This window comes from Rhodnius prolixus, unplaced genomic scaffold (assembly GCF_049639745.1).
Source record: "Rhodnius prolixus isolate KJV_2025 unplaced genomic scaffold, Rpr scaffold_9, whole genome shotgun sequence".
NCBI classification, from domain to species: domain Eukaryota; kingdom Metazoa; phylum Arthropoda; class Insecta; order Hemiptera; family Reduviidae; genus Rhodnius; species Rhodnius prolixus.
The window spans coordinates 23651248-23677240 of record NW_027411604.1 but is presented as its reverse complement, the minus strand read 5'-3'; the positions used below and the strand labels follow the sequence as shown (position 1 = coordinate 23677240).

The 25993-nt window shown below is 35.4% G+C and overlaps 1 protein-coding gene across 9 annotated transcripts in view; it reads left to right on the top strand.

The window, feature by feature from the left end:
- The window catches only part of LOC141454141 (adenylyl cyclase 78C-like), a 252026-nt gene that overhangs the window by 173136 nt on the left and 52897 nt on the right, over positions 1 to 25993 (top strand). For 6 of the 9 annotated variants that reach the window (XR_012458475.1, XR_012458474.1, XM_074128040.1 and 3 more), the window contains exons 3-4: positions 4011 to 4134; positions 24715 to 24784. Coding sequence is in view for 7 of the 9 variants with exons in the window: in XM_074128040.1 (XP_073984141.1) it covers positions 4011 to 4134; positions 24715 to 24784 (194 nt within the window). In the remaining 2 variants the exon portion in view is untranslated. The remainder of the gene's footprint in view (positions 1 to 4010; positions 4135 to 24714; positions 24785 to 25993) is intronic. The other 3 variants (XM_074128042.1, XM_074128039.1, XM_074128041.1) reach the window with 1 other exon arrangement.

The following is a 25993-nucleotide window of genomic DNA, read 5'->3' as shown; positions in this document are numbered from 1 at the left end:
CTCAGGCGTTCAACAGGGTGTGGCACGAGAGACTACTGTTTAAGCTGAGGGAGATTCTTCCTCATACTTACTACCTCATCCTCAAATCTTACCTGAAAGATCGATATTTCAGAGTGAACTGTGGAGTAGCAGACTCTGATATCCATCTAGCCAGAGCTGGTGTTCCTCAGGGCAGTGCCCTAGGTCTCTCTTCTTTACTCCTTATATACAGCAGACATACCTCAACAACCAAATACCATCCTCTCCACCTTTGCAGACGATACTGCTATCTTATCTCCGCATTCCGATCCTCTTATCGCTACACGAACTCTTCAAACCCACATCAACCAATTACAGGACTGGCTTATCAAAACTAACGTTACGAAATCAAAATATATAGTATTTACTCTCAGACGAAAAATCCTACCTCCCATCATCTTGAACCAAACTCCTAACTACCAACTGTGGACAAAGTACGCTACCTTGGACTGTACCTAGACAAACGGTTGACATGGAATCCCCCAGACTAGACTGAAAAGACAAGAAACTAACCCAATGCTTCATAACATCTCGCCAGACTACTTGACAAACGATCTAAACTCAACTTACAAAACAAAAGACTCTTATACCTATTGTTACTGCTAACTATTTGGTCATACGACATTGAAGTATGGGGATCGAATAAACGTTCCTACTCTCTACGCCTCCAGAGCTCATCCTAATCCTTTAATTGAACATTTATCTTCTTCCACATTACCTGGCAATCCTCCAAGGAGATTGAAGAGAAGATGGCCCCGCGACCTGCTCTCCTCATAACAGTTAAGTGAACTGTTCACGTTAATGGAGTGTCGCCACTGGGTGAACTGTGGAGCAGCAGACTTTGATATCCATCCTGGTGTTCCTCAGGACAGTGTCCTAGGTCCTCTTCTTATATACAGCAGATATATCTCAACATCCAAATACCATTCTTTCCACCTTTGCTGACGATACTGCTATCTTATCTCCTCATTCCGATCCTCTTATCGCTATACGAGCTCTGCAAACACACATCAACCACTTACAGGATTTGGTTTTTCAAATGGCGAATCAAAACTAACGTTACGAAATCAAAATTTATAGTATTTATTGTTAGACGGAAAATCCTACCTCTCATCATCTTGAACCAAATTCCTCTACCAACTGTGGTCAAAGTACGCTACCTTGGACTGTACCTAGACAAACGAATGCCATGGAATCCCCATACTAGACTGAAAAGACAAGAAACTAACCAACGCTACATGTGTACTTAATCTTTTTTTCTTTTTTTCTTTTTTTGAAAGCGATGTATCTGAGACTTGTTTTCAATTCGTTTTATGAAGTGGATATGCATCAGAAAAATGCGAGCTGGGTAACCGAATTGGAAAAGCGAATTTAAGTGGGAACTTATTAGACGGATGTATAGTATTCTATGCGGAATTAATATTAGAGAAATTTGAAGTATTTCTAATGAAAAAAAAAACAGTTTCCGGTTATTATAGTTCCGTAAATTCGGTTGAGATATCTACAGATAGTTATCTTACTTCATTTTGTCGATGTTCACTTTCAGGTTTTCTTATAATCTTCTTAAGATTTCCTGTAGCGTCATCATGAGTGTTTTTTTTTTGTTTTTTTTTTATGATTTAAGGCGCATCAACATCCAAGGTTATTAGCGCCCGGAGCTTTTTCCAGTGCACTGCCGGCCTCCGGACAGTGTTCTCTCGTTACAGACAACACTGTCCATCACCGTACAGTGAGCTGTAAGAAGCTCCTAGGAAGAGAAAATCTAAGGGTCAGCTGCTGGATTCGAACCCGGGACCTCCGCGTGGGAGTCCAGTATGCTAACCTCATAGCTAATCCCTTCCCTGAGTGTTATTTTTCAAAAAATATTTGGGGCTCAACTGTTAGAATTGCATGAGAAAGGAAACCTAGATTAAGGCGTTTATAAATATTAAGAATACTAAATTATTGAAAGAAAAACCTAGAGAATTAAAACAGTAAATGATTATAGACTAAAAGAATTTGATGTATTTATAGTGCTGCACGAGACCGAGACGAGGCGAGACTTTATGCAGTCTCGATCTCGGTCTCGATCTCGGTCGCTCAAATCTCGGTCTCGGTCTCGTCGAGATATCTCGGTCTCGGTCTCAGTTTTTTGAATTTTTGTTTAAGTATTAAAAGTGGTTTGCTATTAATAATCTTTTAAAAAAATGTTATTATTTTCTAATAATTATTTTAATTTATCTATTGGTAATGAAAATGTGAGTAAATGAAGACAACTACTTACACTTCAATGCATCATATGTTACTATTACTGTTATATATCTTTATATAATTTCAAAAAGATGTTAAAAACGCGCCAAATGAAAGACCCAAATAACATATCTGCCTCCTATAACAAGTCGATTCGTGAAATAAAAAATACACCTCCCAACAAACTTCCCGCTCCATTAGTTATGGCTGTTGGCGAAGATAAAGAATCTGATGATTCACCTTTTGACGACGACGACGACTGCATCAATATTTTTGCACCATTTGCTCAAAAATCAGCAAATATCACCGAAGCATGGAAGACAGAAATAATTAATTATACCAAATTAGACCAAGCACCAGTAGACGTTGACATTTTAGAATGGTGGAAAATACTTGAGAATTCCTTCAAAAATTTGTCTAGAATGGCGAGAGATATTTTTAGTATCTGTGCAACTTCAGTGCCATCTTAAAGATTATTTTCGCAAGCTGCGTTGATAATGACCAATAGAAGATCGGTTAGAGGCGAGACCTGCGAAGCTAATATGTATTGTGGTACTGGGTTCGATTCCCGGTCTTAGGCCTTGGATTTTATTTAATGGTTAGTAGAAGAAATTTACAGTAAAGTATATTTGCTAGTCGCCTCCGTCCGCGACACCTAATTGGTAGTTGGACGTAAAGCCCCGCCTGAAAAATAGGCGATTACTTTACTTATGTAATTCGAAGTCAAATAGATGTAGTAATATTGAACATATATAATAAAATCGTATCTTTTAATAATTAATTCAATACCCGTAATGATTATTTATTAATAAAGTACACAGTTTTATAATTTTGTAGCTAAAAATTAATATTTGAAAAACCGGGACGAGACCGAGATTTCTCGACGAGATAAATATAATGTCTCGATCTCGGTCTCGGTCTCGGTTGCTCAAGTCTCGTCTCGGTCTCGGTTGCTCAAGTCTCGTCTCGGTCTCGGTTGCTCAAGTCTCGTCTCGGTCTCGGTACCGAGACCGAGACCGAGATTTGTCTCGTTTCTCGTGCAGCACTATGTATTTATCAGTTCTCGAATCAGAGAATAATTGTTTTTTTAAATGCTAAACTATTTCTTGGACCCCCACACTAGACTTAAAAGAACCAGAACTAAACAGACGCTATCGACTACTTAAAAGACTCTTAGACGATAGATCTACTAAAATGTATCTAGACAACAAAAGACTGATTTATAGTTCTATTTTAAAACCCACCTGGGCGTATGGAATAGAGCTGTGGGGTTCAACCAAACGCTCCAATCTCCAAAGGATTCAATCTCTACAATCTAAAATACTTCGAACTATCGTAAACGCTCCATTTTATGACTCCAACCTGTACTATACACACTGACCTTAACATTCCTTGCTCAAACAAGATACAGAAAACTCCACTTCAACCTGCAATCTCATATAAATCCTCTAGCTAAAAATCTTTCTTCTAGAACTCTTTCTGACAACCCGTAAAGTCGCCTTAAAAGACAGTGTCCTCGTGATCTCCTCTCCAGTGAAGAGAGTGACTAACCATCCAGTATTTGGGAGTGTTACAACTGGGTAACTTCTCCACTCGTTACTTATCATTTATTGCTCTATTGTATCACTGTTACTTATAGCGCTAACGCGCTGATTGGAGCACAATAAACGCAACAAAAAAAAAAAAAATGCTAAACTCTTCTAATTGCAGTAATATGCAGCAATTTTAATATTTCACTGATACAAAAAATTGTTTTGTTTCAGCAGCTGTGTGAAAGTATATAAACACAAAGCAAGATGGATGTCAGCTTTCAACAAAATTAGATCACAAACTGTTAATGAAACTTCACCACCGACTGTGAAAATTTCTAGCCATGACGCACAACATGTAAGTGTAGCCTGCTTTTGTTTTGGTTTTAATTTTATTACAATTTTCTCTTTTCTCAATATTAGATCTCTCGTACAGAATATAAAGGATTCTTTAGTTCAAAGAAGTATGCATTTTCCATACTGCTGTCTTCTAATCTACTTAGTTAGTTGAAGAAATTACATACATAAACAATTTATAATAAAACATTGCTCATAACTTTTGGAGAAATTCGATAAATTTATTTAAAATATTTAAAGATGCTGTAGAATCTTCAAATCATTCCGCCAATTCTAAATCTACGAGGGTCGTTTGAAAAGTCCGTGCAAAGTCAGAGAGATAGCACTACTGGCGCGTACCGAAGTTATGTTTAGTTAGTAGCATCTCTTGGAAGAACACACACCAAGTTTCAGCCAGATCGGTCTATTTCTTTGTGTTTGGCATTCGTTTGAATCGAGGAAGTCGAGTGATTTTCAAAAAATGGACGAAAAAGAATTTCGTGTGTTGATTAAACACTACTTTATGAAAGGCAAAACGCCTCAGGAGACTAAAGAGAAGCTTGATAAACATTATGGTGACTCTGCACCTTCGATTAGAACAGTTTATAAGTGGTTTCAAAATTTTTGGAGTGGCCATATGGGCACAAGTGACGCTGAACGTTCTGGACGCCCTGTTGAGGTTACTACTCCAGAAATCATTGATAAAATCCATGATATGGTGATGGATGACAGAAGAGTGAAGGTGCGCGAGATTGCTAGTGCTTTGGGCATCTCGAATGAACGGGTACATAATATTTTGCATCAACATTTGGACCATGACAAAGCTATCCGCAAGATGGGTACCGCGATTGCTCACGCTTGACCAAAAACGAAATCGTGTGAAGTGTTGGCAAGGACGGTTTGCACCTGTTCCAGAAGAATCCGCAGGACTTTAAGCGTCGTTTCGTCACTGTGGATGAAACATGGATACATCACTACACTCCTGAGACCAAAGAACAATCTAAACAATGGGTTACCAAGGGGGGAATCTGCGCCAAAAAAGGCGAAGACCGTTCCTTCGGCCGGAAAGATTATGGCGACTGTCTTTTGGGATTCGCAAGGAATAATCCTCATCGACTATCTGGAAAAGGGTAAAACTATTACAGGTGCATATTATTCATCGTTATTGGACCGTTTGAAAACCGTGCTGCAAGAAAAACGCCCACGACTGGCCCACAAAAAAGTCCTTTTCCATCACGACAACGCACCAGCTCACACCTCAGCAGTTGTGGTCGCAAAATTAATGGAAATAGGGTTCCAACTCGTTTCACATCCCCCCTATTCTCCAGACTTGGCTCCCTCGGACTACTATTTGTTCCCCAATATGAAGAAATGGTTGGCGGGAAAAAGATTTTATTCAAACGAGGAGGTGATTGCAGAAACGAATGGCTATTTTTCAGACTTGGACAAATCCTATTATTCGGAAGGGATCAACAAACTAGAGCAGCGTTGGACGAAGTGCATAAGCCTAAAAGGAGACTATGTTGAAAAATAAAAAAGGTTTACCCCAAAAAATTATTTTTATTTTTGCACGGACTTTTCAAACGACCCTCGTATGTATGAATAATATCAATTTATTACCCAGTTTCATTTGTAACACTAATATTGCTAAAATCACTAAAAAAAAAAGAGAGAAGCAATGATAAAATAAAAGTAATAAAAGTGACGTCAACTCTGTAAAGTAATTACTTAGTGAAAAAGGAAGGCTAGTCTGTGACCTAAAAGAGATGGAAGGTACAATACGAGTATAATCCCCATAGCATGCTGATATGAAACACGCCAACTATTTTATTGTTAAATCCTTTAGTTTTCCAGCAACTATGGGGACCCTCGTTTTTCCTCACCTAGATTATTTGTATTTCCATAGTTTGGTTTTTACTTTCCGACAATAATCGGCTGTAAATTGAACTGGGAATGGATTGTAGAAAATTTTGTAGATCATTTTTTGAAACACTTGTAGAGGAAATGAAATTCTTTTTATATTAATTATGTGAGTATATTCCATAAGTAATTAAATTACTTCCGGAACTTGTCTAAACATCATTTAATGATTAAAATACACCAATTTCTATTTCAATAACCCAAACAAATCATGTAAATTATAGATTAGCTGGTTATTTTCGTAATAGTGTACGAGGGTCGTTTGAAAAGTCCGTGCAAAAATAAAAACTACTTAATTTTTTGGGGTAAACCTTTTTTATTTTTCAACATAGTCTCCTTTTAGGCTTATACACTTCGTCCAACGCTGCTCTAGTTTGTTGATCCCTTCCGAATAATAGGATTTGTCCAAGTCTGAAAAATAGCCATTCGTTTCTGCAATCACCTCCTCGTTTGAATAAAATCTTTTTCCCGCCAGCCATTTCTTCATATTGGGAAACAAATAGTAGTCCGAGGGAGCCAAGTCTGGAGAATAGGGGGGATGTGAAACGAGTTGGAACCCTATTACCATTAATTTTGCGACCACAACTGCTGAGGTGTGAGCTGGTGCGTTGACGTGATGGAAAAGGACTTTTTTGTGGGTCAATCGTGGGCGTTTTTCTTGCAGCTCGGTTTTCAAACGGTCCAATAACGATGAATAATATGCACCTGTAATAGTTTTACCCTTTTCCAGATAGTCGATGAGGATTATTCCTTGCGAATCCCAAAAGACAGTCGCCATAATCTTTCCGGCCGAAGGAACGGTCTTCGCCTTTTTTGGCGCAGATCCCCCTTGGTAACACATTGTTTAGATTGTTCTTTGGTCTCAGGAGTGTAGTGATGTATCCATGTTTCATCCACAGTGACGAAACGACGCTTAAAGTCCTGCGGATTCTTCTGGAACAGCTGCAAACCGTCCTTGCAACACTTCACACGATTTCGTTTTTGGTCAAGCGTGAGCAATCGCGGCACCCATCTTGCGGATAGCTTTGTCATGTCCAAATGTTCATGCAAAATATTATGTACCCGTTCATTCGAGATGCCCACAGCACTAGCAATCTCACGCACCTTCACTCTTCTGTCATCCATCACCATATCATGGATTTTATCAATGATTTCTGGAGTAGTAACCTCAACAGGGCGTCCAGAACGTTCAGCGTCACTTGTGCCCATATGGCCACTCCGAAAATTTTGAAACCACATAAACTGTTCGAATTGAAGGTGCAGAGTCACCATAATGTTTATCAAGCTTCTCTTTAGTCTCCTGAGGCGTTTTGCCTTTCATAAAGTAGTGTTTAATCAACACACGAAATTCTTTTTCGTCCATTTTTTGAAAATCACTCGACTTCCTCGATTCAAACGAATGCCAAACACAAAGAAATAGACCGATCTGGCTGAAACTTGGTGTGTGTTCTTCCAAGAGATGCTACTAACTAAACATAACCTCGATAGGCGCCAGTAGTGCTATCTCTCTGACTTTGCACGGATTTTTCAAACGACCCTCGTACAAAAACTGTTACTTTTTGTATCAATTCCCACTGGTACCGAATGATCTTCCTTTACAGATATTGTTACAATTAATCGAGTAGAGAATTTGGATTTCAAATTTGAATACTAAAGCCACATGCTGTACTGGATTATTATTTATTATTACTACAATCAGCGCGTTAGCACTATAAGTAACAATGATAAGGTAACGATTGTAGCCCAGTGGTAACACTCCAAATTTATTATTATTATTATTATTATAATATTTCTTTAAGATGGAGAATAAGAATGTTGAATTTCCAACTATTAATGTGCTCACACACTTTTTCCGCCTCCCAATTCCATCCCAAAAATGCTAACTACTAAAAAGTAGTAATACGTATTTAGGTCTTGGGCACACAGAAAGCGGTCTGTCGCGGCGGGCAGCAATCCAGCGGTCGTCGCGGCGGTTTGCGATATAGGCACGTCATACAGGACGCGAAGCTTTTGTTAGAGCGGTCCAGTTTGATAGCTTTCTTCCTGAGAAGTAGTAGTGCGTTTTTTTGTTATTTGTTTTAATTTTTATACATTGAGTATGAGAGCTTGGATGAAGAACAACTCCTTCTGCTATTAGCTTTGCAAAGCAAGAAGAAGAAAAGACGAAGTTGGGTGCATGAAATCAATAAGAAGAGAGAACAATTAGGAGAATACCACCGCTTATGTATTGACCTGGAGTCACATGAATTGAGGTTCTTCTAGTATTTTCGTATGTCGCGAGAATGAAATGAAAAATGAGTAATAAAGTTTCTTAACATTGGAATCTTTATTTCGTACTTACTAGGTGGCAAGGCGATCACGTTGAAATCAGTAATGTTGTAGTACTACCAGATCGTTTGTCGTCGCGACAAAGACTAGCCCGCGGCGGTAGACCGCGTTCTGTTTGACAGAGATGATGCAACATTGTGTAATTCAACTAGACCGCCTCGGTCGGAGATTGTTGCCCGCCGTGACAGACCGCTTTCTGTGTGCCCAAGGCCATTACTGTTTTATGTTCCTTAGAGATGATCACATCATCCAGTTATATTTGTGTTAACTTAAATTTCCGTCGCCCATATTTACTTGAAGACTTCTAGACCATTAAAAACGAATGTATTCCGTCAAAATTTTAACTTTTCTACTTTTACTCGTCTTTGGATGGCCGCTCTCGCTTTGTCTTTACCTCTAAATTCTTTCCTTCTGGACTCCATACAGCGATATTCACCATATTCCTTCCTCATCCTTGGTCGTTTCCTTTCCTACCGCCACAACATTTCGTTACCTATTTTTAAAACCAGCTTGCCACATTGTAATCCATTTTTGTCTTAGTCTAACTGAATAACTTTTTGTTTCTCTATGTATTTTGCAGTTATACTGTGCCTTCAAAGGTGCCTCCTCTGGCTCGCAAGCCAGGTTAGCCAGGAGGTTATCAACTGCTCTCTGTATCTGAGGAGGCACCTTTAGAGGCACAGTACATGCTGCACAAGCTGCATAAAGTGAATTATTTGATAAATTAAGGAGTAAGTTTGATCCTTTACATGAAAGATATTGATCATTTAAATATGTGGCAGGAGGTTTCCAATTTTTTTAATTAAACGCAACTCTCCAAAAATTACTAAATAATTATTAAACCTTCTTGTTTTTAACAGATGTGAAATTAATTTTTAGCCATTTTTTGTATGCTTGAGAACATCTAAAGCTCTTAACATTTGATTTTTCTTAGAAAAATCACTCGGAAAACGACTTATTTCCCGATATTAAGAAAAATACTGGCTTTACTGCCTTGGCAATATTTTCAGTAGAAAGGGGATGAAAAAATGCATAAAAATGACCTATCGCGTGCTCTTCTTTCTCTTTGATAACAAGTTAAAAAATTGAAATATGTTTAATGAATACCAGATTTTGAAATGGTCTAGCACCTTTAATTTTGAAGATATCGAATTGCGGTTTCCGGATTCTCTCATAACTTTTTATTCTCCTTAAAACTGTAAATATGAAAATTGGAGGGGTCATCTGCAAACCCTTACTTTTGGACGCGCGTCTGCCTCGTATGCGGGCAGGAATCTAAAATCAAGTCACATATTCTGAAACTAGAGGTGACGGGCAACAAATTTTTCCTCTACCATTTTTTGCTCAGATCAACCGTTTAAGCATGAAATGCATTTGAGCCGTCTTAAAATGTATACGTGCATAAATTTGTGATTCATTTAAATTTGTGCCAGCTAGATTAACATAGAACAAGTTTTGAATTTATAATTTCTTTTAGGTCACTTATGTTCTACAATTAAGCAGGTTTTTTTCATTTCTTTTCTTTTGTAAGAGTTTTTTAGAGAACAGAATAATTTTTTATGAATTATTTGAAATAGTAGGAAATTATTATTTAATGTATTAATTAAATCATTAATATTTCATAAAATATTCATCGGCTCTTTTCATTTTTAATATAGCTTGAAAGTGCAGATGGTACAAATTGCTGAGTTTGTATTTTAAGCTGAAAAGGTCGGATTTAAATTGAGAATTAACTAAAGTAGTTATACCATTGTTTTCGCAAAGTAATTATAAATTTCGTATTACATAAATCCTGAATATGCTTCTAGGAGTATCAATTTGCTAAAATAATATAAAAACTGTAGGATTGTTTTCAATTTAAATTCAAGTGTTTTCAAGCAAACGTCAAACACACCTTTCTGCAAAATAGCATTTTCGCTTATATCTTAAATTTCAACTTTGAAATTTATAGAAACATTTTAAATGAATACTTCAATTTTAGATTTAAACTGTACATTGTATTGATGTGGCAGTTATGACTAAGTTCCCGCAATCTCTCACTTAAAAATTCAATTTTATGCACTCTCATTAAGTGATATTTTGAAAAAAACTAATTTTTGAAATCGCGAAATCATTAAAATCTTTTATTTGGTGAAACCTGTCAATATCTAGTGCACGAGACAAATCTCGGTCTCGGTCTCGGAGACGAGACTTGAGCAACCGAGACCGAGACCGAGATCGAGACATGATATATATCTCGTCGAGAAATCTCGGTCTCGTCTCGGTTTTTCAAATATTAATTTTTAGCTACAAAATTATAAAATTGTGTTCTTTATTAATAAATAATCATTACGTGTATTGAATTAATTATTAAAAGATACGATTTTATTATATATGTTCAATATTGCTACATCTATTTGACTTCGAATTACATAAGTAAAGTAAGCAAAGTAAAGTAATCGTCTATTTTTTCAGGCGGGGCTTTACGTCCAACTACCAATTAGGTGTCGCGGACGGAGGCGACTAGCAAACATACTTTACTGTAAATTTCTCATATTAACCATTAAATAAAATCCAAGGCCTAAGACCGGGAATCGAACCCAGTACCACAATACACATTAGCTTCGCAGGTCTCGCACCGCTCGGCTACCGTGGCGGCCCCCTTCGAATTACCTAATTTTTACATAAATTCACTAAATTTCACTATTCATATCATTCATTTATTCAATTTCATAAATTTCACTATTAATAATCTAATACTTTGAACTATGATATTATTTGAATTATATTTTAGAATTTTGGAATTAGTGAATTTGAAAAAAAAAGACTATCTATGCACCTAAAAAATATTGCCACAAATTTTCATTTTTAAGATACACTTTGCCCAAGCATTGATACATAAAAGAGCTTTTACTGAGTCAGAAGTTAGAGAAGATCTTCTATTGGTCATTATCATCGCAGCTTGCGAAAATAATCTTTCCGATGGCACTGAAGTTGCACAGATACTAAAAATATCTTTCGCCATTCTAGACAAATTTTTGAAGGAATTCTCAAGTGTTTTCCACCATTCTAAAATGTCAAACGTCTACTGGTGCTTGGTCTAATTTGATGTAATTAATTATTTCTGTCTTCCATGCTTCGGTGATATTTGCTGATTTTTGAGCAAATGGTGCAAAAATATTGATGCAGTCGTCGTCGTCGTCAAAAGGTGAATCATCAGATTCTTTATCTTCACCAACAGCCGTAACTAATGGAGCGGGAAGTTTGTTGGGAGGTGTATTTTTTTATTTCACGTAAACAAGAATTCAAAAAAACCGAGACCGAGATATCTCGACGAGACCGAGACCGAGACTGCATAAAGTCTCGCCTCGTCTCGGTCTCGTGCAGCACTATCAATATCGGATTAATATCCTTATTAATTTAGCTTTCATGTCCTTTTAAGAAATTTGGCTACCTCAACTATTTCTGTCTTGAGCACGAATTCTTTACTTTGTATAAACAGTATTTTTAGATCGTCTTCTAGGACACACAGCCATTATGATATCTAAAGATATCTGAGGAACTAAATGTATGGTCTTCTGTGAAAGAAGAAAGATTTTTAGTGGCAATCGCTATATGCTTTTTAATTATTTTTGGTCGCATCTTTTTTTTATATACTACTAGTCTGTTAAGTATATTTCAAAACAATTAATTAAGACTATTATAGTCAATAATATAGTGTTTTGGCGAGACTAGTATGTACTTCATTCTACAATCTGTACGTACATCATTGTTACGCTTCCCAGTTCCATTTTGCTACCACCGCCTCTATTCTGGCTAGATTAGATTAGACTAGGGCGGCCTCAGGGCCTACGCCACTGCGACCCCTTTGGGTCTATTGTGGCTCCCCTAACTTTAAAGCTCACCCTCTCAGACCTGTCCTTTTAATTAGACTCTTAATGCTGGAGAGCGACTCTTGGGTAAAGCTCACAGGCCTTGGTTTTTCCTCCCCGAGAAGTAACATCCTTAGCCACACGAGCCCCTCACACTGACACAACACATGTAGTGCCGTTTCCTCCTCTTCCTGACAGAACCTACAGAGTCTATCATCTGCCAGGCCCATGCGATGCATGTGTTTCCTGAGCCTGCAGTGGCCCAGTTAATAGGCCTACAATCATCCTGATAGCCCCACGGCCTTGACGGATTAATTCTGCAGTCAGCCTCGGCGAATAGCCTTTAATAATGGCTAGATTAGTTTTTTTTGGAAAAATATTGTAATTAGCATTATTCACAGAACTGATCTCATGAAGGTGATTACAAAATTAAGATTAGGAGATGAAAAAATAAAATCCATTAGATTTCTACTTTTAGAATTCAAAAGAGCAGTTAGTATAATCTTAAATTTCGCTCCCCTTCTTGTTATTTCATGGAAAACAAACCTACATTTTAATTTATGTTAATAATACCTGTGTATTCATTAAATTTATGTAAATTTGAGAAATGTCTATTTAAATCCTGTTTAGTTGATTTTGGTGGTTTCATTTCTTTATTTTAGGTTTGTTATTCAGACGGTGAAGGCGTGCTGTTGAATAAATACATAAAATTTATTTTAACAATATTTTTTAGATTTAATTGATTAAAGAAAAAATGGAACTAAGTTTTGCAAAGAAATATCTTGAGTAAAAATGTAAATAAAGACTGTTATTATTATGTGTGTAATTGTCTATCTCTCTTCTTGTAAGTCTCTAAAATCAACAAATTAATAAATGAATAGTGAAAATATTAAAATTAGAAGTAAATCTTGAAAGTTGTTAGTAAGGAAAATTTGTTGATTTTCACAGCATTTTTTTTCCTTTTCATGACAGATATTATACAATATCTTGAAGCGAATTTTTTTTTTATTGAGTTCAGAAGAACATCTTTCAAATTGTGATCAAAACGAGTTTAATGTTATGTTGATTAATTCAACAGCCGTGTGTAGGGTTGATGCCAAAGATTATGATGAAGGGAGAGAACCGGCAGGTTGAGCAGCGACTAACATGGCCTCATATATTGACATTCCGTTGAAACTAAATTTCCCCTTTACAGTCTATATCACCTACTACAACTTTTCTTATCAATATATATATTATATTGTTCGGTTGACAAGCATTAATATTTCTTTAAAAATATAATATTTGGAGTGAACTACTACTTTTATAAAAGTTCAAACTTATAAATTTACTTCAAACTCTAAATATTTAAATCGTATTGAATTCTTACCAACATAACTTTGTAAAAATGATAAATTTCTCTGGAATTTTACCTATTTAACAGGAAAGCCTAGCCTTAACCTCTCGATTTTAGAAACCCTTTTAACTCTCCTTGACAGTTTACAAGTGATTACACCCAGAATGGCACATTAGAGTATTGTTTTCAATCTTTGAGTAGTGTTAAATTTTTTTATTGATCGCGAAAGCGTAAAGTACCTTTTTAATATAAATAATTAATGATAGTTTTTGGTTTTCGACCGTTTGTTAATAGATGTGATTGATGATTTTTGGGGAATATTGAGGTGCGGTCACTAAATTCACGTACAAATTTCTTTTTCTGCAACCATGTAGGGAAGTTCTCATTACTCAATTAAAATCAGCTGTGTAATGCCCAACTTCCCACATTAGTGGGGAAAAATTCCCATTAGTGTCACTTTCCGCACTAGTGTGTGGAAAAACTTTATTGTGCTTCCTTGATATAAGAAGTTTTGTTATTAACATAAATATTTTCTGTAAAACTTTAATAAGCTTATTTAACGTAACTAAATAATTAAAAAACGAATATTAAAAAATAAAATAAAAATTGAAAGGAATATAGAAATAAAAATAATACTTTAATAAATAATTAGATATTTTTAATTATAACAGTTAAAAAGGTTATAGTGTTACCTTATAGAAATTTAAAATGGATTCTTGCGATTCCTGTTTAGAAAACACTCCTCCATCAATAAAAGAAACAGCAGAAAATGTAATAAGTAATGTAAATACGTAAGTAATGTAAATAATTGTAATATAACAATAAATGTTTATAATAAATAAATTACTTTTTGTAGACTGTAAAAATGAAATTTTTAATTTTTTTAGTTAATAAATGGTTGCAGAAAAAATATAATATTTAACTCGAGTGTAAAGTATTTTCCTCACACTCGGCAATTTGCACTTGCACTCGCCTCGCTTCGCTCGCTCGTGCGTGCAAACCCTGCCTCGCGTGAGGAAAAGTACTACTTTCTACACTTGTTAAATAAATAACTATTCTTCATACCAACGTTTCGGTAAATATACGTATAACCTTCTTCAGGTTATTGTAAAATTTGTGGAGTTTAATGTTAAGCTACATCATCATAACTGTATTTTGTATTATAAATGATAAAAAAAAAAAAAAAAATGATTGGGTAAAATTTCGAAGCTACTTTAAAAGGTGGGAATTTACCCACCCCTTCTCGCTTAAGTAAGTACTTACTAAGTATTATTAAGTATTGTTGGATTAAATTTAGTAAAACATTTGAAGTTTATTATTCGCAGTAGTGTTCTTTTTTTAGCTTTATTTTACCCCCAAACTGTACACGACTTTGTTTATGTGCAACATCAAAATAGATATTCATCTCGATTTTCTACTTTTGTTCTGAACACAATAAAACTCTCATAAAAACCACCAAAGCACCGTATACTATTCGTAAAAATTTACAGTTGCACATAACAACTAGTTATTAATTGTGGAATTTGCCATTAATAATACCGCCTGTCAGTTTACAGTAAAAATGTAATAATAATCTAAATTTACGCCATTATAGTGTTCTCCAAGATGATGAATTACAGTTTAATTATGACGCCCTTTTGTACGCCAAAATTGGAAACACATTCGCCATCTTTTGTGTTTTAATTATTTCTCTTACTGAGAAACGTTTTTGTATGGTCCAATTAAAAAACGAGCATTGTTTTTCGATTTTTTCTATTGTATTTACACAAATAACATCGCTGCCTTTTTAAACAATTAATTAATCTATTTTAAAATGATTTCACAAGTATTTCTCTGTAGCCAGTTTTTGTCTACTTCAAGACTTTTAAAATTATCAAATTTATTGATTGAAATATAGATAAGTTTTCAAGAGTTGTAATTTGTAAGTGGGGAGATCCGCCAATTCAAACTAATTAATGGTAGATAATTGACAGATTTCAATTCTAGAATATAATCCTCTAATAATAATTATGACCGAGATGGGCTCAATTATGATAATATATCTTCTGAATATTATTGTCACCTGTATTAGTATTTAGCTACCAAATTGAATTTAGACATCCCATCTGATACAAACCTATCTGTTCTATCTCCAATGACCACTAGGTACTAGACAACTATTAATAATAATAATTGACAATTATTAAATGTATTGTATTAAGGAATAAGTGCTGACAATAACATACAAATCATATTTACTGTTATTCGAGTTAGCTGGTCGAAATACTTGAATGATAATTGAGCACTCAGTGTGCTGTTAACAACAAAAAATATCATTCAAAGATTTTGGTTTTGAAAGAAAGCAAACAAAGATGACCAGACAAACATATTTATATTTGTCTTTAATAAAGTACTAGTAAAGTAATTGCATATTTTTTCAGGCGGGCTTTACGTCCAACTACCAATTAGGTGTCGTGGACGGAGGCGACTAGCAAACATACTTTACTGTAAATTTCTTTTATTAACCATTAAATAAAATCCAAGGCCTAAGACCGGGAATCGAACCCAGTACCACAATACATATTAGCTTCGCAGGTGTCGCCTCTAACCGCTCGGCTACTGTGGCGCCTTTAATAAAGTACTATAAACCATTAAATTTAGTATTCAAACAGAAAATCTTCTGTTGAGATGAAATGATGGTAGCACTTTTTGACAATTATTAGATACATTTCTGGTATCTACAACTTTAAAGGATGATAGAATAAAGCAGGAAACATTAGCGATTCGATGGAGTGTTTTCGATTAGTAAGATTGGATTATGTAGATATCGGAAGCTTTGGCTTAGCCCCCAAAATTCCATTACTTAAGTCTAGGCAGATTTGAGTAGCATGGTATAGAAAAGTCGATTGTTGTTCGATCTTTTGTCAAAAACTCTTAGAGAAAAGATTGTTTTCCGTTATCTGTTAAAGTTTTAACGTTTACCCATGAATACTGGGCACTTTCCACTGTTTGTTGGCGGAAGAGGAGGTTTTTTTTTTTAGATAAACGAGCGGAAGGTTAGTTTGCCTTAGATGGAATGTATTGTAATTACTACATTTGTTTTCATTTAATTTAATTCTACTCTTTTATAACAAGACTCAAAGGTTACTATGCGAGATTGAAGGGAACGATAAGTAAGGACCTTTTTCGAGCGGAAGAGTTGTCGTGACATCAGCGTAAGAGGAAGGTTACAAGATTTTAGAGGTGTATGTGGTACAGAATTTACAAGACACTCACTTGACGAACATCTGTCCAAACTAGGAAAGAAGAAAAGTATTTCCATAAACTAACCTGTAAAAGCGAGCATCCGGAGAGATATTATTGGATTATTAGATAATATGCTGTTGATAGGATGCTCTTGAGTTTAGCAATCAATTCCGGGTTTAGCCAGAGGCGATCGACGGCGTTGCTGGGTTGAAGTGTGATGATTGACTGATTTAAATTTAGTAGGTACATGTTCTTGAAAATTAAATTAATTTAACTGAAGTTTAATTCCTTCGGTAGGTTTTTTTTAGGTTTCTAGTTTCTTTTCTTTAGGAACATAAATATTCATCAATAATTCATATGTTCTGGTATGGAAATTACAAGAATGGATTCACATACAGAATAATTAGCTTTAATTAATAAAACAATAAAAGATATTCCTATTCAACCTGCTGGAGAACAAAATGAAGGAAGCTTTATTTGTTATTTATATCTGTATGGACACGCCCAGGGCTTAAGACTGAAAGCAATGTTGACAATAAATAATCTGGATTACTTTACTGTCCGACCGGCTCTTTTGTCCTCCTACAGCTCCTTTATTCTGGAGATAAATATTTGGGAATTACTTTATTTTGATTTTGGATTTTGCTTTTATATTCTTTTGAACTGATTTTTGTTTTCCTTTTACTTGGAGTAGCAAAGAAAAATTGCTATTATCCTGACTAATGTTCTAGAGCAGTGGTCGCCAAACTTTTGAGCGTGTGAGCTAGCATAGCATTTATAAATCTTCTAGTGAGCTACCAAGGAATACTGGACGAAAGAAAGTACGCAAAATGGAATTAACACACGTTTATTGCCTACAAACATACATTTCTAGTATTAAAATCTACATATCTGACAGTAAGTGTAACAAAAAGTTAAAATGTACATTTCAATGAGAGGAGTGGAACTGTTTTTTGGTCATCAAGTATTTTCTTGAAGTTTGGAGAGTATGTTGAAGTAGCAGCCATTCTGATGCAGTTGTCCAAATGTTCATCGGTCAGTCTGTTTCTATATTTGCTTTTTATGAACTTCATACTTGAAAAAGATGCTTCACACAAGTAGGTAGAGCTGAACATAGCTTTCAACCTCAATGCAACTTGAATTACAATTGGATATTCTTCTTTGGGGACCAGAGGCCAAATATTTCCAGTGGTAGAAAGGGTTCTTAGAGACAGATCATTTTCAAAAACGACAAATTCCATTTCAACTGCAGCCTGATCCTCCACCGAAATGTTTTACTACACAAGCTGAGAAATCTTCTGCATCGATCTCTACAAAAGGAGAGTTGACGAATTTGTGCCACAATCAATATGCTTTTAAAATCTTGGAATAGTTGATCGAATTGTTGTTGTTAAGACTGAAAGAATTTCTGGCTACTTGAGTGACAACTGACTGCTTACTGCGCGGCTGCAGCCAGACCATAAGCAACTCAGGTTTGCCAACCCAAGCGTGGCCGTTGAGCTACCCAAAATTACCCCGCGAGCTACCGGTAGCTCGCGATCGACTGTTTGGCGACCACTGTTCTAGATTGACCATTCTTTTTGGGGCGAAAGAGCGCTAAAAGACTGGGTTCTAATCACTCAGTTATTTTTGGCTCTGCTTTATGCACAATCGATAATAGATCTTCACAGCTATGTGCAGAGTGCAATGAAGAAGAAGATCTCAAACATGCAATAATGATAATGCTCTCGCTACACAAGAGACAGATAGGAAATGCTCCATTCTTTATACAAAGTATTTAGAAGCATCCTTTCAGTGCTTGGACCCTTATCTTCTACAGCAACATATTTGTCATACTTCAATCCATGGTAGACTTTACTGATAGATAAGAATGCAATCAAATCAGAGTAACTAGTAGAGAAGATCTTGACGCTACATCTTTGTTTTGCTTATAGCAAAAGCGGATGCCAAATCAAAGATTTTTGAGATCGCATTTTTATTAAAGAATTGGATGCAATGAGTTAGAGTTAAATTGATGTGCACTCTCACATAACTCACCCTTACTACTTTTCTCAAGGTTCTATCCCACAAATTTTCTTTCAACTCTGATCATTTGAGTTATATTTAATTCTTTCCAATGTTATACAGGTCGTAACCGTACATTACATCAAAAAGTCTTTTAAAAAGAATTTTGCTAGAATAATGATTTTATGTAGTTATAAATGTATGTTTATGTAATGCATTCCAGAATATCTTAGAAGCCATCTTGGGGAAAGTGTACTCGTACAATCTATTACGAAGAAAGATATTTGATAGCAGAATATTCTTCAAAATTTTGTTTAAGAATCATATTTAAATCCCCTTAACTGTGCCCAAAAGTACAGAAAAATGAGAGGGAATCTATCTCTACCCACTTTTTTAGAGTTTTTTTCGAAAATCTCAAATTCAGAAATATCTACTCATAACTGAGTACATCAAATGAAAGAAAAATATATATAACTACGAGGTGTGGCTATTAAATAACGAGACTGAGCTGCTACAGAAGAACTATGCATGCGCCAAATCCTAACGACCGACAGCTGTGCAGCGTAAAGCCTTCTCTTTCGATTGCAGCGTCTCACGTGCTTGTAGAGAAATCTGTCTAACCGGAACCGTCGTTTGTGTAAGAGGCGTTAGTTTCGTTATGAGGATACTAGCGTGGTATTCATGAAAGAGGCATGAGGCTAAATGGCACACAGTCACAGGATCTCTTATAAAGGTCTATTAGCCACAGTTAGCCATTGTTAACTATGCAAAATTGCACGTCGTGAGTAGAGACTCTATAAAATCACACATTAGCCTGAATTTGATTTGCTGACACAGATGGTTCTTCAGCGATCCACAATCTCCACTCTCAAGACTGAGGCATAGATTCCTAAGCACACTGAAATGTGAGTTTTAGACTTGAAACAATAAATACTAACTCCAACCCAGTCCTTCCATCTTAAAGCCGGAGTCACTCATACGAGGCATGGCTATTAAATAACGAGACTGATGCTGCTGCAGAAGAACTATGCATGCGCCAAATCCTAACGACCGACAGCTGTGCAGCGTAAAGCCTTCTCTTTCGATTGCAGCGTCTCACGTGCTTGTAGAGAAATCTGTCTAACCGGAACCGTCGTTTGTGTAAGAGGTGTTAGTTTCGTTTTGCCCAAAAACATGATACTACACATGTAGTAGAGCAACGAATTGTCGTGAAATTTCACATGAAACTGGGTAAAACCGTTACTTAAACTTATCTTTTAATAAAAGAAGTTTATGGCGATGAATGTTAATCACGTGCGCAGGTTTTTGAGTGGTTAAAGCGTTTCCAAGATGGCCGAGAAAATGTCGATGATGATGACCGCCCTTCCACGTCCAAAACGGATGAAAATATCGATTATAATTAATCAACGTTACTACCGTGAGGTGCTTGCTTAACTCCTGTGAAAGAGTAAGGAAAAAACCGAACCGATTTGTGGAAGAACAAGTCATGGGTTCTCCACCAAGACAACACGCCAGCTCACACTGCATTGTCTGTCAAGTGCAACATCCCAGTTTTAGGCCATCCGCCTTATTCGCCTGACCTGGCCCCATGTGACTTTTATCTGTTCCCTTAAAGTCAAATCTGCATTATAAGGAATACGATTTCAGTTCGTTGAAGCTGTGAAAGAAAAAGCGGCACGCGTCATGCAGGAGCTGATAGAAAAAGACTTCCAGTACTGTTTCGAACGATGATAAATTCGCATGGAGCGTTGTAGGGATCGGGGAGGGGTGTATATTGAAGGTGATAATAACTAAATATGTATTAATTTAAAATAAAATGTTTAATAGCAATAATCTCGTTATTTAGTAGCCACACCTCGTATTTTTGGCATTTCAAGTTTATATAACAGGTTCAAAACTTTTCGACTCAGAAATTTATTTCGTACTCCTTACTATACTTTTAACTCCGTTGTTTTGTTAATAAGTTTTTCATTATTTATAGGTTTAACCGTTAATTAAATGTTTTCTATTTAAATTTTATTTATATAATGTTTTATTCATTTTATTTGCACACCGTTCATGGCTCCTCTACTTTCTTTGAAACTAGTTAAACTAATACTGTGCTTTTTACAAGGGCGTTTCTTGTTTTACCCTAGTTCATTATTACCATGTTTAAATGTAACTAACACAATTGTTCATTCATACCAGAACAAAGTAACACAAGACTAGAATCAAGTAAGATGGGATAATTAGATTTGCTGTAGAATTTGGAAGGTGTTATTTCGAATCATTAGGCTATGCAAGCTAGAATTCTAATATTGTCACTTTTGAATTGGCACTAATTAAACATCAAGGAATAAGGATTTTTGCTACTTCAACTTACAATTACAGATTAAAGACTGGATTGGACTGAATTTAAATTTCTTTGCTGTTATTGTTAAATTTAATCAATTGAAACTAAATTTTTGTGCGCATTTCTACAGAATAAATAAGCCGAATTCAGCTGAACCGATAATAGTACGATAATACAATGCACAAGATTAAATATTGCATTTTGTATTATGAGGTGTTCGTGAAAGTATACACCATGGTTTTTCTTAATTACTCTTATACGAGGGGGTACCCAAAAATAACCGGAATTGCGTTGCCGCGCATGGAGCTTATGTAGTACGCATTTCTGCCGCTAGACGTGTATAGCGCAATTCCTTGCCAGTTCAGTCCTGCCTGTGTTGTCTGCCTGGCTTGTTCTGTTCATCTGCAGTGATTGTTTTTACCAGCGCTGTTTTGTTCTTTTTTCGTTTTTTATGATGGATGGGATCCAGACTTTCTGTCAAAGGTCATTACTGGTGATGAGTCATGGTGCTATGGTTATGACCCAGAAACAAAGCAACAGCCGAGCCAATGGAAGACGTCATCTTCACCCCGACCAAAAAAATGTCGTCAAGTCAAGTCAAACATCAAAACAATGCTGATTTGCTTTTTTGATGCCAAAGGCGTAGTCCATTCAGAGTTTGTCCCCCCAGGTCAGGCCGTCAATCAAACCTTGTATTTGGAAGTTTTGAAAAGATTGCGCAATAGTGTTCGCCAAAAAAGACCCGATTTGTGGCAAACAGGAGACTAGTTCTTCCACCACGACAATGCACCTGCACACACAGCCATCTCTGTTACACAGTTTTTTGGCTAAAAATGGCATGGTTCCGCTGCCCCACGCACCTTACTCGCCTGACCTGGCTCCGTGCGACTTTTTCTTATTTCCACGCATGAAAAAGGGCATGAAAGGTCACCGATTTGACAACATTGAAGAGGTCAAGAAAAAAACGAAGAAGGAGCTGTCAGCCATTTCTAAAGATGACTACAAAAAATGTTTCGAACAGTGGAAGCACCGGTGGGACAAATGTATTAGTTGTAATGGAGAGTATTTTGAAGGGGATAAGGTTGTTCTGTAAAAAATTTGTAAATAAATAGCTTTTAAAAAATAATTCCGGTTTTTTTTGGGTACCCCCTCGTATTTATCATTATTGAGAGATATTATGTGTTTCTGAAAGAACAAGGATTTCTATTTAGAACGAATTTAAGAGGAATTACTTTCTTTAGGTGAACAAAGAAGCTCATCCATTCTTAAAATATAAAAGATACGAGTATGCCCAACATGTTTCCTCTTTACTACTCGTATATTTAGGTATCTTTTTCTCTTTGAAAACATTATTTATTGCTAGATATATATTTTTTTCTCTATTCAATTAGAAGAATAAGACCGTCACGTGCAGGCCATAATTTTCCAGATATCTTGAAAACATGGAACAGTATTAGGGGTGAATGTCTTCATTATTTAAGGAATATTAGATAAGAACAATTTTTTAGATTTTCTATTTGCGTATTATTTATAATTCAGATGAATTTTACTCAAAACATAGAGAAATTGTTTTATGAATAATAAAACTCATGCTGATGTTTACTTTTACCCAGTAAACAGGTTAATGTATAAGGTTAATGAAAAAAACTGTTAAAATTGTTTACTTTTACCCAGTAAACAGGTTAATGTATAAGGTTAATGAAAAAAACTGTTAAAATTGTTTACTTTTACCCAGTAAACAGGTTAATGTACAAGGTTAATGAAAAAAACTGTTAAAATTAGCCTTAAATTATGCCTTCTAGATGACAGTAACATTTAAAGAGAGTTTAAAATTCTGATTGTTCTATAATTACAGGGAAAAGTTCCAAGAGGAATTCTTTAACTCTTGAATGTGTTCGTTCATCTAAAAAGTTTCTGGAAGAGTACATGTGACTTATAGACTCTTATACGGCCAATCGGAGTATCATTCTTGATTGATTCAATCTTCCTTCAGTATTTTTTCAACCATAAACGACCATTTCAAACGATAGCTTTTAAAATAGTCCAGTGCATCCGCTGTAGTGTCTGGGGTTCTGAATACTCAAATACATGTCTACCTTTCTACTTCTATTTTAGATTAATTACTTTTATTTATTTGTTATATTTTTTATTTTGTTTCAATATTCTGTTGCCAAGTTATGCGGTGTTAACAGAGAACTCTCAAATCCAAACTAGAGAAAATACAAAATTATTATTTAATTTTAGCATATTGTTTACTATTGTGCAGAATACCCGCTTTCTAGCTATATTTTTGAAGGAGATATTAAGGCGATAAAGTTTGGGTTCTTTACATTTCCTTCAAATTTCAAATTGCTGTATCTCCTGTCCGATAGGTGTAATTTCAGCGAAAATATAGTAAATTGTAGTACGCATTTACTACTACAATTGTGCAGAATTCTCGTTTTTAAAAGGTATTTATTAAGGAGATAGAAGGTGATAAATTTTTAGTGTTTTACATTTCCATCAAATTTCTAACAGCTGTATCTCCTGTTTTATTGGCGTAATCTCTGCGAAAATATAGTAAATTATAGTACTCATTTACTACTACAGTTGTGCAGAATTACCTCTTTCTTGCTGTATTTATGAAGGAGATACAAGGTGATAAAGTTTTGGAGCTTTACATTTCCTTCATATTTCTAACAGCTGTATCTCCTGTTTTATTGGCGTAATCTCTGCGAAAATATAGTAAATTATAGTACTCATTTACTACTACAGTTGTGCAGAATTACCTCTTTCTTGCTGTATTTATGAAGGAGATACAAGGTGATAAAGTTTTGGAGCTTTACATTTCCTTCATATTTCTAACAGCTGTATCTCCTGTTTTATTGGCGTAATCTCTGCGAAAATATAGTAAATTATAGTACTCATTTACTACTACAGTTGTGCAGAATTACCTCTTTCTTGCTGTATTTATAAAGGAGATACAAGGTGATAAAGTTTTGGAGCTTTACATTTCCTTCATATTTCTAACAGCTGTATCTCCTGTTCTATTGGTGTAATCTCTGCGAAAATATAGTAAATTATAGTACTCATTTACTACTACAATTGTGCAGAATTGCAGCTTTCTAGCTGTATTTATAAAGGAGATACAAGGTGATAAAGTTTTGGAGCTTTACATTTCCTTCATATTTCTAACAGCTGTATCTCCTGTTCTATTGGTGTAATCTCTGCGAAAATATAGTAAATTATAGTACTCATTTACTACTACAATTGTGCAGAATTGCAGCTTTCTAGCTGTATTTATAAAGGAGATATAAGGTGATAAAGTTTTGGAGCTTTACATTTCCTTCATATTTCTAACAGCTGTATCTCCTGTTCTATTGGCGTAATCTCTGCGAAAATATAGTAAATTGTAGTACTCATTTACTAAATAATTGTGCCGAATCCCCGCTTTCTAGGTGTATTTATAAAGGAGATATAAGGTGATAAATTTTTAGTGTTTTACATTTCCTTCAAATTTAAAATTTCTGTATCTCCTGTCCTACTAGTGTAATCTCTACATAATTATGTGTAATCTCCGTTTCTGTGTATTAGTTGATGTTATAATTAAGAATATTTTTCTGTTAGGAAGAGCCGGATGGAGTCGAGACAACTCGTAAAGCGTCCATTCCAGATGATACGTCGCAATCGCAAACAGGTAAAAGGATCTTTTTTTTTTTTTATTTAGTAATTAGAAAAATTCTGCTTGTAAGGAATCAATAAAGTATTAGATTCAGTAATAGATAAAAATGCAGATTTTTATATCATATTTTTTGTTAATAATGAATGTGCTTTGATTAAATGCACTTCAGATATAGTTCCATTACTTTCCTTTACTTGAGTATGTACTTGATCACGTGGTATGTGATCGTGACAATTGTTTCGTGCTCTTAAGCGGATGAAAGGCTAAGCATTGGGTACTGCTACTTTCTGTAATGTTGAGTGTGAAAACATGTTCATTGTTTGAAATTTAGTGGCGTTCTTTCTGTTTAGCCTAAAATATTTTATGTGTTTAATTTGACTCCATGTTTAATAATTAGTCTATGAACAGCCCGAAATAGGTTCCACTTTCGTAAAAGCTGTACAAGATAAGAGAAAAAAGGCGTGAGGTGCACTTTTATATTGATTCTTACCGACACGCCATTTGGTTTTTTTATTGTTTAGTTCTTTGATGTTCATGAGCGGCAGTAACTGGCGCTTTAGCGCGTTTGTTCCATTAAGAAGGATTAGCCCTTACGCTTGGACTGCTCACTAGGAGGCTTCATTAGAAAATCTCTTTCTCCTACAAGCAAATTTTACAAAAACAGAGTGCAATTTAAATGTATTATTCAACATAATTTCAAGAACTAAATTAGGAACATCAGGATTACTTTCAATTTTGTTAGGCCAATTTATCCGTCCAGAAGTCTGCCAGTCTGTAGATCTTTTTCTTTTTGTCTTTTATTTGAAAATTGCCCTTATTATGAATTATTGTAATTAAAGATGCCAATTCGGAGACAAAAATGAATTTCAATCTCTTATTTAGAACTTTGAAAATTGCAGTAATAAAAAAATTGCGAGGTACTTCATTCTAGTTTTTACTTGAGACCTGCGAAGCTGTTATGTATTGTGGTACTGGGTTCGATTCCCGGTCTTAGGCCTTGAAATTTACAGTAAATTATGTTTGCTAGTCGCCTCCCTCCACGACTCCTAATTGGTAGTTGGACCCCGCCAGAAAAAATAGGCAATTACTTTACTTTTTTACTTAAAAAAAAAAAAAACCTGAAAATTTATATAAAAATATTATGACGATATTGAAGGACTGACTATTACTGGCCGCCGTCATTAGATGCATAATGCATATCTTCTACTCGACATCTACTGCATT